This window comes from Ostrea edulis, chromosome 6 (assembly GCF_947568905.1).
Source record: "Ostrea edulis chromosome 6, xbOstEdul1.1, whole genome shotgun sequence".
In the NCBI taxonomy this organism is placed as follows: Eukaryota; Metazoa; Mollusca; class Bivalvia; order Ostreida; family Ostreidae; genus Ostrea; species Ostrea edulis.
Window position 1 is genome coordinate 69,117,098 of NC_079169.1, and position 16,465 is coordinate 69,133,562.

The 16,465-nt window shown below is 34.6% G+C and overlaps 1 protein-coding gene and 1 long non-coding RNA gene across 2 annotated transcripts in view; one reads left to right on the top strand and one right to left on the bottom strand.

The window, feature by feature from the left end:
* LOC125646725 (uncharacterized) overlaps positions 1-16,465 on the bottom strand; it is a 35,761-nt gene that overhangs the window by 16,093 nt on the left and 3,203 nt on the right. Inside the window, exons 2-3 of the mRNA XM_048873238.2 lie at positions 11,341-11,471; positions 6,941-7,586 (exon numbers count right to left, since the gene is read on the bottom strand). Coding sequence (XP_048729195.2) covers positions 6,941-7,247 — 307 coding nt within the window. The 5' untranslated portion in view covers positions 7,248-7,586; positions 11,341-11,471. The remainder of the gene's footprint in view (positions 1-6,940; positions 7,587-11,340; positions 11,472-16,465) is intronic.
* On the top strand, positions 349-4,056 carry LOC130046922 (uncharacterized). The gene is made up of 2 exons (XR_008795993.1): positions 349-1,031; positions 2,479-4,056. It is a non-coding gene; the product is annotated as an uncharacterized LOC130046922 (long non-coding RNA).

A 16,465-nucleotide genomic window follows, 5' to 3' on the forward strand; every position in this document is an offset into this window, starting at 1 on the left:
ATCAACGAACATATTGAAAATATGTGCCAAAAAATCCCATAAAAAGCGCACGAATTTTAGTGTCAGATATACCGGAAAACGCTTCTAAGGGCATCCTAGAATAAAAAAATTTCCGGGGGAGCATGCCCCCGGACCCCCTAGAAATGATCAATCATAAAAATGGCCGGACCAATCACAAAATCGTGACGACGGGCCTGAATTTTGATGCAAGTTCTCATGATGTGTCAATGCAAACAATTCATTTGATGAAATGATTCTTTTTAAAATAATAATGATTAAAATGATAAATCCCCACAGTAAAAAAAACATTAAATCAATCTGGAGGGGGTTGGGGGTTGGGGGGGGGGGGGTTAATGTAGGAATTTTTAAAATCTGTACTACAACACAATGTTTATCCACAAATCATTGAATTAAGAAACAATAGAATCACACAAAAACAAGATGAAAGTGGTGAAAAGTTCAATAAGTGTTTATAAAAATGTTTATTGTCCTGCAAGCTATGTACATATCAGCATGCATGCATAAAAAATAATATATATTAAAATTATATCAGATTATTTTTGACTGATTTTTTTTACTAGCTACTTTTCACATGTGTTTGTTTTTTGGATTCCTAGATTTAATAACTATTAAAGGATGAATGAATCAGTGTGAGAGGGTAGTATATGTACATGTATGTATGTGACAAAAACTGAATAATAAATATTAAAAAAATAATGATATATATTTATTCATGTAATTATGCAACTATAAGAACCATTATGGGGGTGGGGGTGTGTGTTAAAGGTTGATGTATATCATTAATTTCTTTAAATTTAAGCTGAATGGATTATAAAATTAAGATGGTTTAACATGACACAAAATCTGGTAATTTATTTGCATGCACACAGGTACTAAAGTGTATTAGTGTGACATACATGTATATACCAATTACCAAAGCTTGATAATGAATACGACGCCCATTTCATTACAGATTTGGAAAATAATTATAGTCAAATCACCCCTACTGCAAGCCAATTATCAGACTATCAGTGAGTATATTTATTTATTTCAATCAAAAGATTTTAAATTCAGAACATGGTACATCTGACCTTGTCATATTGTCATAATTCATAAATTATGTAAGTTTAGAACTATTACAGATAAGAGCTTAATTCCACATTTGACATGTATATTTCTTGAGACAAATCCTGACCAAAGGCATCCAATGTTATGATGTCACAATCCTTTTGTTTTAACTCACTTGACAGACATACATGTAGAATATAAAAACTTTAACTTTGACAATAACATAAGAATGGTTAAAGATGGGGGTTGGATATTTCAGAAATGTGTGTTCCTTATGTCATATGATAGTAACATTTTTACCTTACGACCTTGACCCTTCATATTGAAGTTTTATGTGATGACACCATGCCACACACAACACATACATGCATTTTTAATTCATGACTGTTATCAAAGATTTTAACCCACTCGACAAGTTTTAAACTCTCTTCAGACAATTCTTGTTTAGATAATTTCAAATACTAGCTCGTATATATAAGTCAGAGGTGATGTTTTGAAATCAGAATGTGGTTTAATTTTTGAATCAATGAATATATAGTTTTATTTTTTTTTTTAGCTCACCTGAGCTGAAGGCTCAAGAGAGCTTTTCTCATAAAAATTTGTCTGGATTCTGTTGTCATCATTGTGGTAATAATTTTTCCCATTTTCATCTTCTCCAGAACCAATGTCTGTCTGGAACTTGCTCATGTTAGTAATAAGGCTCTCATATTTCATATTTTTATTCCTTATAATAAGACATTTCTTTTGATATTAATTTTTTTTTTACTTTTGTGTTTGGCCTACTTTTAACAAAATATAACCTACAGTAGGCAATTTTCCTGAACTATATATAAGGTAGTCTAGCCTTTTATGTTTTGTATTTAGATATCTTATGGCAAGAACTTTCATTTGATACCATGCTGTTTGATATTGTGACCTTGGTTTTGAAGTTTAACCCAGATTTTATTATATTGATATTTTACATAAAGATATACAAAATGTGTATATTCTTTATTACCAGACTTTTAATTTAGTACATGACCTTAGTCTTTAAAATAGCATGATTTTCAAAAACTTTAAATTGGTATATAGTTTCTCAGCCACTTTGGATTGGGCTTTGATATAGATTTCACATATTATAGATTACTAATGAAAAGAGCTTTACTTTTGAACTTCTGACTTTGACCATGTTGACCTACTTTTGAAAAACATTCATTATTACCAGATCTGTTATATCTTGAGTGATAAGGTATTGGGTTAGTTTGTTTCAAATGAAATGCCTAATGACCAGAATTTATTTTATATCATGACCTTTGACCTTGTGACTATATCAAACATATGATCTTGACTTTCTTAGTGCATTGCTTACAGTGCTATTTAAACATGTTCATCATTTTATTTCCATTAATTTACACAACTGTTGTTATTTAGATCTCAGCTGAGTCCAAGATAGGAAGAGGTTTTGGAGAGAACACAGAATTACTACAGACAAAAGACTTGTGAAGTTATAAGGGGAATTGCAGAACTCATAGCTCCACTTCAATCTAGATCTGTTGACAGTTATTTCACAGAAACACTTTGCAGCTGACAAAGATAATCAAATGATGACCACTACTTTAACTCTATGGTTGCAGCATATTTCAATTTTTGAAGTGACAAATTTTATTCCTGTTTGTGAACCAATATTCAAAAGAAACACTGCTATGGCATTAGACATAAATTAGAAGAGAGTGGTGGGGTGACAAAATACAGATTCCATACTGTGAAATGTATCAATTGTTAATATACATGTATCAATATAAATTCAGTGCCAATTTTCATAATTTCTAGGGGAAAAGTTTGTTTGTAACAAATGTCAGAAATATGCACTAGCTCTTTCTTTGCAAACCATGCTACTAAGTACCAGGCATTAAGACATGATTTGTTTATTGTCATTTGTTAAACAGAGACAGATCCAGTGATTTGAAAGGGGGGGGGTCCCAGAAAAATGATCTGAAATCTGCATTAGGTCATATCCGATGAATTGATAAAGTAAATATGTTTATTATTGATTGCTAGTTACATGTAACCTTTTATGCATCAGTTAAAGATACTTTATGAACATTTTCCGTCACTGGGTAAAATTCAACAAACATTTTGTGTATCTGGAAGTGGTCAATATATATTTCAACATCAGAGTAAACATGCATTAAAGCAAGTCTGCCAATCTGATGTAGGCAGAAAATGGAATATGGCATGTTATTTCATGAATGCAAAGGGAAATGCTTTACAAGAGAGTCAAAAATTTTCTGGTTAATGCTAAATAAGTATCTAGATGTCCCAGAGAAAAGGAGAGGGTGTGTTCTACCCCCCCCCCCCCTCCCCCCCCCCTCGGGATCTGCCAATGTCAAGTTTGTAATGTGAGTGAATGAATTAAGATTCTTCATGATAGGCAATTGATTAAAATTTGATTTACTGATAATTTTAACTTCATATATGTGTGTTAATTAATTGACTATTATCTCAAATCCTGTGTCAGAAATGACCTCTAAAAATCAACATTGTAAAATTTTATATAATGAATTACATAGGCATTTTTTTGCCTTTATTATATAGAATGTATACAAAGACATGAAATTTATTTCTGAATGTTCATATGTTCTAGTAATTTTTCATGAATTTTAATCATTTAATCATTGATTGGTTATATCTACTTCATATTTATTTCTATTTATATAGTTCAACAATCTTCATTTAAGTAGTTGACCTTTTTGCACTTATTGAAAATTTTGAGATTTCAGTTCAACTTTTCACCATCAAACCTTGCTTTTCCCACTGAATTTATTTTTGTAACTTGAAATACACCTCTTCAAGTTTCTGGTTATACATAATTTATTTCTTTTGAGACATTGTATTGGGTTTTATGAGATCTTAAATTTTGATCATTATTTTGTAAAATATATTGGTGTGAAATATGTGCAATTTTAACAATTAATAAATTCATTCATTGGATGAATATACACACAAAAACCCTCTTAGTTATTGCATATAGTGTATATCTAACATATAAAATATTGCTTTTCTCTATTTCTTAGTTATATGACATTTTAGAGCTGTTCAAACATAGTACTTTTTTCCAATATTTCGTGACCTTTTTGCACCGAAAATTATCTCAAAGTTGTTTTTCCATGTCGAACCCATACTAAACGTGATAGAAACTTTTTATTTGGCAAATTTCATATTGGGGTCAGTAGGAACCTGTGCACAAAGTTTCATGAAAATCTGAGAGATAGCATGTGCCGACCTCTGCCTGATATCATAATGGACACCCTCTTAAGCTATGAGAAACCTTGTCTGGAATTTAAAAACGTTAATTGTACTTTCTAAACAATCCAATTATTTTAATTACGGGATTGTCAATGAAGTATACCGCAGTGACGGCGACATTTTTTCGGAGGCATTATGGGTAGTCCCCATCATTTTTCAGCTGATGAAGAGCAAACCACGTGACTCTACTGCGTAATCATTGGAGCGAGCTCGTCGCGTCGCTTCGCGACGCAAGCTTCGCTCGCTAATATGTTGTACGGTGTGACCGTTGAGATGAGCGAAGTTCATTAACATCTTGCAACAAGACTTTTATCCGCCTCTTCATTTAAAGCGGGAAATATAACGCGTTTGATGTAAACAGTTACAAATTGTGACGTCATATTAGCTGCATTCTTCTTCTCTCAAACCAAGCAAAACCAAAATGTTTGAAGCTGTGAGAAAGCTTGTCTGGAATTTAAAAACGTTTATATGGTACTTTCTAAGCAATCTAATTATTTTAATTACGGGTTTGTCAATGAAGTATACCGCAGTGACGGCGACATTTTTTCGGAACCATTATGGGTGATACTCATCTTTTTTCAGCTGATGAAGAGCAAATCACGTGACTCATATGTGTAATCATTGGAGCGAGCTCGCCGCGTCGCTTCGCTCGCTATTACAATAATTGTGCATTAATTAATCAAATCTATATTCTTATTTAATGATAATATAAAAGTTAAAACTGTGTATCGGAGACCCGCATGTTTTGTGCCTTACGAACTATGAATGTACAACGACTCGGATTTATTGTGACGTCACAATAAACTACGTCTACCTTGACGTAAAATTTATGGAAAATACATGAGGCTGCCGAAGAGGTGAAATATGATGAGATGTTTGAGAGGGAGATATGAAGTTTTATCATCACTGGCACGTGACTGTCTAAACCAAATTAGATTACCAGGGGCGTCGGCACATCATCAAAAAATATATTAAGCCGCTACTGCGACCATCTTCTTTACCAACTGTAAGAAAACAATCTACTTACATCAGAGATATATCTGTTTTCCTACAAAATTCGAATCTCTGACTTTACCGAAATCAACAACCTGAGTCAGTTGCCAGTATGTACACCAACATGGAATTTGCAGAATTACTTGCAAACCGTTGAAAAGCGTATGCATAAGAAAATAATGCATTGGATATTCTTCGACCCAGCATTTCTGATTTTATTTTCCTTCTTAGATAGATGCTTAAGAATAATTACTTTGAATTCAATGGGAAATATTACAAACAAATGATAAGTGCTGCAATGGGAGCTCGACCATCACCAAAAATTACTGACTAAGATTATCTCTAATTTCCAGTATACTGACCAAATTTTGTGACGTCACAAACAAACGTCAATTTTACGTATAACTTATTTACAAAATGTCAGGATGCATAATTTGGTAGACAGGTATGTTATTTTCACCTAATTTTTTTAAAAAACTAAATCGTTTGAGCGCAGTGCTATGTTAATCCTATGTCCCCAAGAATAGTCCCGCTGAAGGCCCGAGGATAGAAAACACACAACTCGTTGAATATAAATCATATCAAACTACAAACCATGAGAGATCCTATGAAAAAGTTTATATTTTTCCATAGATAATCAAACATTGCATAATAAACATACAGTAGAAGGGATAACTGCATAGGAGTTGTTGTCCTTGACAACATTTTTTTTACTATAAATAATTGATCTATGAAAAATATTTTTAAAAATCAACATCAATAGTTTACCTTTTTTTTCTTTTATTTTAACCAGTGAATAAACTTCCTCTGAAAGTTTAATGTTTAAGTTTAAGTTGCATGCTAACATAAATAAATTGAATGTCAACATAGATATGTTGCATGTCTGCATAATTATCTCCATGTCAACATAATTAAGTTGCATGTCAACATAGATAAGTTGCATCTAGCATGTTAGAAGTTACATGTGGGCGATATTTGATAATTTTGAAATATTTTACAAATTCTTATCTGATAACATTTTTCTTGCATGTCAACATAGTTATGTTACATGTTGACATAATTATCCTGCATGTCCAAATATTTACTTTGCATGTAGACATAAATTATAGAAAAATAACCTGCATACAGGGGGCAGAAATATGCCACCATAAAAATCCCAATTTATACAACATAAGAATAAGATAAATTGCAAAAGAAGATTTTGGTCTTAGTCGTAAGTTCTTTTGTAGGACGTGACCCTGACCTTATTCATTATTTACGAATTTAGGATATATCTATAACTTAAAACTAGGGAAGCGTATATAGAGAAGCGGTAGCGGATTCAGAGCAACTAATTCTAATTAAATTGCAATTTTTGAGGATTCAGATATTTTGAGAAAGAAGATCTACAAAACGATTCAATTTGTGATCATGAATTCAATTTTATGAAGTTGTGGTTAATTTTAAAATATGAATCAGTAGGGCCTAGTACGAACATTGCATTGACACACATAATTTTACTAACGTTATGTTAATATCTGTAATGCTTACAAGAGGTAAATGGTATGTACACCCCCTAAAACCCGACCGAATTAACATAATATAAAAAACCTACAGCTTTCGAATCGTCCTCCATAAACTATAGACAGTATGGTCCTTTGAACAAGTTCCTCAATGTGCCAGTCTTCTGTTTGTTCGGAATCCGACCACTCGCTGTAGTGGTCTTGGTTTACTTCAAATTCTCTGCATCTATACCGAACGGGTTCGTCTATACGGTAGCAGTAGGTATCATCTTTCTTAGAACAATCCATGCCGTCGTCAGGACAAACTGTTTTGTGATCAACGTGGCCGAGTACATGGCAACAAGTAATCAACATTCCATGGGTTAGTTTTCCCTCCATCAAAGAAGAGTGCAAATTCATCTTTGTGACGTAACTTATTTGTGACGTCGTACACGTTTTACAGAGTGTCTGACATAAAACAGTTTTTCACTGTTTTAAAGCAATTTATTTATTTTTTAATCCTCACACGCATGAACAAATACACACACACATTTTTCTAACAAATACACATGTCATGTAGCCTAAAATGAAAATAAAAACAACAAAAGACACAAATTTACAAAATTGCTGTTGTCATGTTACCAGAGCCGTTATAAATAAGACTGGTAATGCAAGTAAAGTAATTAGGATCAGAACTAAGGACTTTTGAGAAAATCGCTCCGCCTCCTCTTCGTTTCCACTTCGTAATGATCTCCTTGCCTGCAAAATGGTGATATATCTAGTATTTCATTGCTCATATACACTGTGGTCAAACTTTATTTGGATACAACCATTCCTACGTAGGGTACAGTCGTGCTTTGAACGCAGAGTACAACCAACCCATACAGCAATTTACTATGGAGAGTGTAGACGTCCATGAGGAGAGGTTAGAAAGTGGCCCATATTTTTCTTTATACAGATAATTCTTGAGAATTATATAGCCTATATCAGGTGACACAATAAATTCTGGTTTGAATGATATATAGCATTCAGTCAGATCCCTTACCACTTGCTCAAACACTTTAACAGATAGAAAATTTCATGTAATTTGGTCTCAGTCGTTTGTTTTCTTCATTTTTCTAATAAAAAAAGAAAACACCACATAAAATTCAATTACATCAGTGAAAAGACAACACCATTACAAATGTATTCCATAAATGTTGGGAAGAAAACTTTGCGATCAAGACGTTTATTAATGATGATTAAAATACAACACTGCATACAACCCTTCTATGAAAGTAAAACGTAGGATGCAACATTTCCTAATACATTGACAATCTGCAACGATACAGGTTTTTAATGTCCTTTGTTAAGATATCTGGCGTTTTCATTATATTTTTAAAATTGAACTTCATTGTTTATTACAAGATATACGACGTAAATTATAATTGTTCCAGAGGGAAGAAAAATTTCAAGAGGGCTTTAGGACAGAGTTCTATTTCCCCATTTTCAATAGCATGTAAACCAGAAAGGGGGCAAGCTCCCGTTATTACCACATGAATTAATTCTTCAATCAATTCTTCTAGCAGTGGGTTCCCATGGGGATTCGAGTTAGAATAGATCCTGAGTGCCCTTGTTTGTCGTTAGAGGTGACTAAAAAGATTCTTACGCAGAGTAAATGGCGCGGATCTAAGAAGTCTGATTTTAATTAGATTGAGCGAGCATAATATATAAAATCATATATATATGTAAAACATAAGTTCAATATACACTAAGGTTAATGTCATTTGGCAAATTAGCAATATTTACCTCAAACTGAACAAGATTAGGCCTAATGGTCATCATAAAATGACAGAAACAAGCAGTATAACTAATACATCTATATCTTACATATATCTGGAATGATTAGATAGATTTCATATTGTTTAACGTCCTACACGAGAATTTTTCACTCATATGGAGATGTCACCATTACCGGTGACGGTCTGCAAAACTTAGGCCTATGCTCGGCGCTTTCGGCCTTTGAGCAGGGAGGGATCTTTAACGTGCCACACCTGCTGTGACACGGGACCTCGATTTTTGCGGTCTCATCCGAAGGACCGCCCCATTTAGTCGCCTCTTACGACAAGCAAGGGGTACTGAGGAGCTATTCTGACTCGGATCCCCGCGGGATTATAACGGAGGAGATGATAACCAAACGGGCAGTACTTGATAGACAACACAGTTCTGAATGCAGATAGATACGTACATATAAAAAAAAAAACACCCACTACAATAAGCGCTCGGAACCGACTTTTAGTGGCCATCTCAAAATAAGTGATATCGTTATCCGGATTACCAGGTTAATTAACCCTTCTATTGAACATGAAATCACACAAGACACTACGAATTTGCCAAATGACATCAATTCTATTAATAATTGTAAATAATAAAGTAAAATTCTGTAAACAATCGATGCTCTTTATTAGGCGAGATTTTAATTGGGGTTTTTTTTTTTTTACTCAAGCACAGGAAAACATTGCTTCATAGCCATTAACTTGATCGTCATACACTATGAATTCGCCATATATGGCATTAGCCTTGGTGAGTCTATATATAATTTGCGTAATTAATTAAATGTGGATCATGTGTACTTAGTCATCGTTGGATTTATTTTTTCTACTTATTACCTATACCATGGACATTTTGTGGAATTTTAATATATATATATATATATATATATATATATATATATATATATATATTATGCTTGTTGAAAAATGAATTAATTCTTAATTCTTCAGTGGAAATTCCCACTGAACAAAGAATTAATTCATTTTTATGGTAATAAGACAACGAGTTTAGTCCCTATGGTTTACATGCTGTTGAAAATGGTGACATGTAATGCAGTCCTAAAACCCTCTTGAAAATGTTCTCCCCTTTGGAACAGTTATAATTTACATCGTATATCTTGCAATAGATGATAAAGTTCAATTTTCAATTTTTAAGAAACATGATGAAAACGCTAGATGGCATCAAAAAAGACATTAAAATCATGCATCGTTGCAAATTCTCAATGTGTTAGGAATGGATTCTTTCTTAGAATGGTTGTATCCAGCGCAAACTCACCGTCGAAGCCTCATCTATGTATAGACCTCTCCTTACTGACGCAGTACAATATACAGATTTACATTAGGAGCATTAATATAAAAGTATGAATTTTATTTCAAAGACATCACTAAAAAGTAGGGAGACTGTTCAAATTATAGTGTAAAGTAGTGAACTTGATGTTTACGTTCTTGTTTTGAACTGTTCACGTTTGACGTTGTTTTTTCGTCATTTTACAGTGAGCAAACGAAGTTTGCTATCCAGCTGCTGCGTTATACTTCAAAAAAATTCTTCATGACATTGACGGTATACATTTGTATTGATGTTGTCTTTTCACTGGTGTTGTTGAATTTTATGTGGGTTTTTCCATTTATAACAAAAACAAAAAACCGCCTAATATTCGCAACCATGAATTCAATTTTATGAAGTTGAGCTTATATGGATCAGTGTCTAAACAGTTGACCAGAATAAATATTGTTAGTGTCTCCGATTTGTGTTTTTCGTATGATTATATGTTTATCAATGTCGGATCGTTTTCGTCTCTTTAAAAGTCTCGCATGACGCTATTCGTAGTCAAGAAATAAATCCCATTTAGATGATGATATTATCACCAGGGGGGGGTTGCTAACTCACAGAAGGATGTGCTTTTTAAAAAGTTTTTTACCACTTGCATTCGAGTATTTCACTTGAAAGTACAAAAGAAAATGTTTCCTTTGAAAGTTTTAATCAGGTCCGCGATCTATGTGTAGGGTGCCTTCGGTTACTTAACTATATATTTGTCTAGAAGGAAGTCATTTTGCTATGCTCCTCACTGATTTATTTTAAAACATACAACCGATTTTCGCTGATCTGTTTTTTTAACTGCGTGATTATCTGATATGAACTTTCGTACCATTAGCAGAAATAAGTATACTAAATATATCAATATTACTGTACAGGCGGGTCTTATGTTGGAAGGGTGTGTGTGTGTGTGTGTGTGAGTTGTAACAAAACCCAACTCCCGGTTAAAATTGCTTTGACAAAGAAGTTATATTTGCCTTTTCATTAACACCATCCATTTCTGGTCCAAAAATAACCATCTGAGGTTGCCATCCCTATCTTGTTACCTTAATTTACATCCCTTTTTTTTCCAGTTTCTCTTTCTTGTTTTGTTTAGTATACTTTATCTATTGAACATTACATTGAACATTAAAGGAGATGGCTTCTATATATACACAAGCAAATGTACCTGACATGAATGATTTCACGTGAAATTCACATGAAATTTTTAACACGAATTTCAAGTCAAAAAGCATAAAATGTGTGTGTGTGTGTGGGGGGGGGGGGGGGGGGGAGCACGTGTAATTCCCATAAATGTATTGTGTTATACAAGTAATGCATGTGTATAAGGTGACCATCAGATCTGATCACTTTGTCATTTCTAGACTCATACTGATTTTTTAGTTACCTTTTTTGCGTATTGGACTGCTAGTAAACCTGTGGGCATGTAGAAACATAGACAAGCTACTAGAAGAGCGGTGCAGAAATAATCCTGGATCCGCCGACTTTCTGTCTGATCAGACTCGGGATTATCCACCTCTACAAAGAAATTTAAAGATGCACGCGCTGTAATATACATTTTATTTTACAAACGTTATGCGTTATGCTAAAATAGAGAGAGAAATTTCAATTCGTCAAATTCTAAACTTCTTTTCAGAACTAAAGAGTAACATTGGATCATTCAATTCAACATCCCGTGTCACGGTAGGTTTTGACACTCAAAGCTCCCTCCCTGCTATGGACTTGCATGGTTCAAAATTTGTAGTACTTCACTTACAGATGGTGACGTCTCTTTGTGATTGAAAAATTCTCGAATGGGACAGACAAAAAAAGCAACCAACCAAAATTAATCTACTTCACTGTATGGCCCGGTCTATGCACCGTGTGTACTGGTCTACTACACCGTGTGTACCGATTTACTAACACTGTGTAGCGATCTACTATACGATATGGCGGTCTACTACACGGTGTACCGATTTACTAACACGGTGTATCGGTCTACTAACACGTTGTAGCGGTCTACTACACGGTGTAGTGGTCTACTAATACGGTGTGCCGGTCTACTAACACGGAGTAGTGGTCTACTAACACGGTGTACCGGTCTACTAACACTGTGTAGCGGTCAACTATACAATGTACCGGTTTATTACACGGTGTAGCGGTCTACTACATGGTGTACCGGTCTACTAACACGGGGTACGGGTCTACTACACGGTGTACCGGTTTATTACACGGTGTACCGATCTACTAACACGGTGTAACAGTCTACTAACAAGGTGTACCGGTCTACTAACACGATGTACCGGTCTACTATACGGTGTACCGGTTTATTACACGGTGTACGGGTCTACTACACGGTGTACCGATCTACTAACACGGTGTATCGGTCTACTAACACGGTGTACCGGTCTACTACACGGTGTACCGATCTACTAACACGGTGTATCGGTTTACTATCACGGTGTACCGGTCTACTACACGGTGTACCGGTTGATTATACGGTGTAGCGGTCTACTACACGGTGTAGCGGTCTACTAACACGGTGTACGAGTCTACTACACGGTGTACCAGTTTAATACACGATGTAGCGGTCTACTAACACGATGTAACGGTCTACTACACGGTGTAGTGGTCTACTAACACGGTGTACCAGTTTATTACACGGTGTACCGATCTACTAACACAGTGTACCGGTCTACTACACGGTGTAGCGGTCTACTAACACGATGTAGCGGTCTACTAACACGGTGTAGCGGTTTATTACACGGTGTAGCGGTCTACTAACACGGTGTAGCGGTCTACTACATGGTGTAGCGGTCTACTAACACGATTTACCGGTCTACTAACGCTGTATACCGGTCTATTAACGCGGTTTAGTAGTCTGCTAACATGGTGTATCTGTATCCTAGCTGTACACCGTGTGTACCGATGTATTATGCTGTGTGTAACTACTACATGTACATGTATACGGCATATACCGATCTGCTACGTCATGCGTACCGATCTATTACACTGTATGTACCGATCTATTACACTGTATGTACCGATCTATTACACTATATATACCGATCTATTACACTGTATGTACCGATCTATTACACTATATATACCGATCTATCACACTATATATTCCGATCTATTACACTGTATATACCGATCTATTACACTGTATGTATCGATCTATTACACTGTATGTACCGATCTATTACACTGTATGTACCGATCTATTACACTGTATGTACCGATCTATTACACTGTATGTACCGATCTATTACACTGTATATACCGATCTATTACACTGTATATACCGATCTATCACACTATATGTACCGATCTATTACACTGTATGTACCGATCTATTACACTGTATGTACCGATCTATCACACTATATGTACCGATCTATTACACTGTATATACCGATCTATCACACTATATATTCCGATCTATTACACTGTATGTACCGATCTATTACACTGTATGTACCGATCTATCACACTATATATTCCGATCTATTACACTGTATATACCGATCTATTACACTGTATGTACCGATCTATCACACTATATGTACCGATCTATTACACTGTATATACCGATCTATCACACTATATATTCCGATCTATTACACTGTATGTACCGATCTATTACACTGTATGTACCGATCTATCACACTATATATACCGATCTATTACACTGTATATACCGATCTATTACACTGTATATACCGATCTATCACACTATATGTACCGATCTATTACACTTATGTACCGATCTATTACAATATGTACCGATCTATTACACTGTATTTTCATCAATATTTATTCCCATGAATTTTTTTGACTCCATATTGATTCCCCAATCTAGCCCTAAAGGATCAGAACATAACTGGAAATGAATTCACATAACACAGAGATACCTTAACACCAATGACTAACATGATCTTGCTGTTCTGGATAATTGAATAGTTCAGAAGATATTGAATAGGTAAGATTTTCATAAAATATAGGTCAAACTTCCGGGTCAAGGTAACAAGGTCAAACACCAAAGTATGATATTAAAGGTCTTGCCATAAAGAATCTATATACAAAATATGAAAGCTCTGTTTGAAATAGTTCTGGAGATATTGAATAGGATAGGTTTTGTTAAAAGCAAGTCAAACTACAAAGTCAAAAGATCAAACATCATTGTGCCACAAGGTCTTGCCATAAATAATCTATAATTCTAAACAAGATATGAAAGCCTTACCTAAAATAGTTCTGTTTATACTTAAATAGGTTGTTTTCTTAAAAATGGGTCAAACTCCGAGTTCAAGGTCACAATGTCAAATCTCATGGTATGAAACAAAAAGGCTTGTCACTAGAAATTTATATACAAGATATGAAAGATATACCTTATATAGTTCAGGACATATTGAATAGGTAAGATTTTTATTAAAAGCAGGTCAAACTTCTAGGTCAAGGTCATAAGATCACACACCATTGCATCATATGAAAGGTCTTGCCGTAAAATATGTATACACAAAATTTGAAAGCTTTAAAAATAGTTTGAGGGATATTTCAAAAGATTCTCTCTCTCTCTCTGTGGATATATATATATATATATATGTGTGTGTGTGTGTGTGTGTGTGTGTGTGTGTGTGTGTGAATGTAAAACTTTGATCCCGTATTGTGGCCTCACCCTACCCCGGGGACCATGATTTTAAGGAACTTGAACCTACTTTAAGTCAGAAAGCTTTCATGTAAATTTCCACTTTCCACTCAATTGTTTTTGAGAAGATTGTTAAAATTTTTGCCAAATATATCTGAATGTAAAACTTCGATTCCTTATTGAGACCTCACCCCATCCCCGGGTACCATGATTTGTACGAACTTGGTTCTACTCATATCAGATAGCAGATAGCTTTCATGTAATTTTACCTTTTCAGAGCCCAGTTGTTCTTGAGAAGATTTTAAAGAGTTCTCCTATCAGTGGCGTAGCTAGGTTTGAAATATTTGTAAGCAGGAGGTCTGCTTCCCCCAGAAGCTGAGGACATTTTTCGTAATGTGTGATAAAATTTAACAAAAATATTTTTAAGCACGTGCTTACAGTGCTACAATGTAGCTACGTCACTGCCTATTCATTCGCATGTAAAACTTTGATCCCCTATTGTAGCCCCATTCTACCCCTAAGGGCTCAATCTCTACCCAGAGTTATCGTTCCCGCTACGCTCCACTAATACCTCTGTCAACGTCTAAAAATCATATCAAAACGTACTAAAACTAACTTAGCATATCAAACTGTAATGATCATATCTAAGCAAATCAATCACTTGTCTGAATTTTATAAACGCACAAGCTGGTAAATATGAGACACCTGAGCGAATTAAAAGGTTTTATATAAATATTCATTCATCCAATAATACTAGAATAATCATGGAATTCGTTGTTTTTGTGAACTTACTGTAAGATTTTAAGCTTAACACTAAAACTTGTAAAATCATACTTTGTAATGCAAAAGGTAGAAATAAGTTTTGCCAAGAATCTTGACATTCAGACGTTGACAGAAGTGTTGTAGCGCAGCGTAATACGCCCTCTGGTGAGAGATTGCTAAGGGCTATGATTTTTACAAAATTGAATGGGGATAGAAGTGAGTTATCGTTCCTTGCGGCGCTACGTGTCTCGGTCCAAGTGGTAACTTCCGCATCATTGTAGACATTCGTGAAACAATCAAATTGTGCCCTTTTTAGCTGGACTTAGAGTCAAATAAGATCACAAAGCACTGTCACGTAACAGATTTGACAGAAATCGAACCCTGGATTTTAAAACATACCTTAAACCCGCCAACACGTTCCAATATTTGGATCACTCACAATCCTTCTGAGGTTTTTAAAAATGATTTATTAAAGGTGAAACCATTCGTGTTTATGGTACACAAGTAATAAAGGGGCGTAGCTTGCCTTTAATAACAAATGAGGCACAACCATATCTGCAAGGTGAGGCGGAGATAGGATTTTAGAAATATTGAATGCGTAAATCACACATTGTCTGCGCACATTTTTTTTTCAATTCCATTGTTGTCAAAAAGATTTTATTCCACCTGTTGTGAAGCGCAATTATTAGCCTTCAACGTGTTATTCAATATAAACAGACATTAAGTAAATTGATTTAACTTCATTTTTAGGTTCTTGATAATTTAACTGTCCAATTCGGCAATATTTGGAATCAGCAAAGCTATAGAGAATATTTAAGAAATAAGATATCATTTTTGAGTGTTATTGTGATATGACATGACGTTAGACACGTGATCAAATCCTATGACGCCTGAAGATTTGATCACGTACCAACTTCATGTCCTATCCCAATAACCCCCCCCCCCCCAAAAAAAAAAACATATTTTATTTCTTGTATTTACACTGTATATTTCTATTGTAATTTGTGTTCTTACCGATCTTCCATACTTATGTAGCAGATGATCGGACAACACAAAATATAGTTCGTTAGATTTTTATAAAATGAATAATCAGGAACAATGCCTAAGACTAAGAGATTATAAG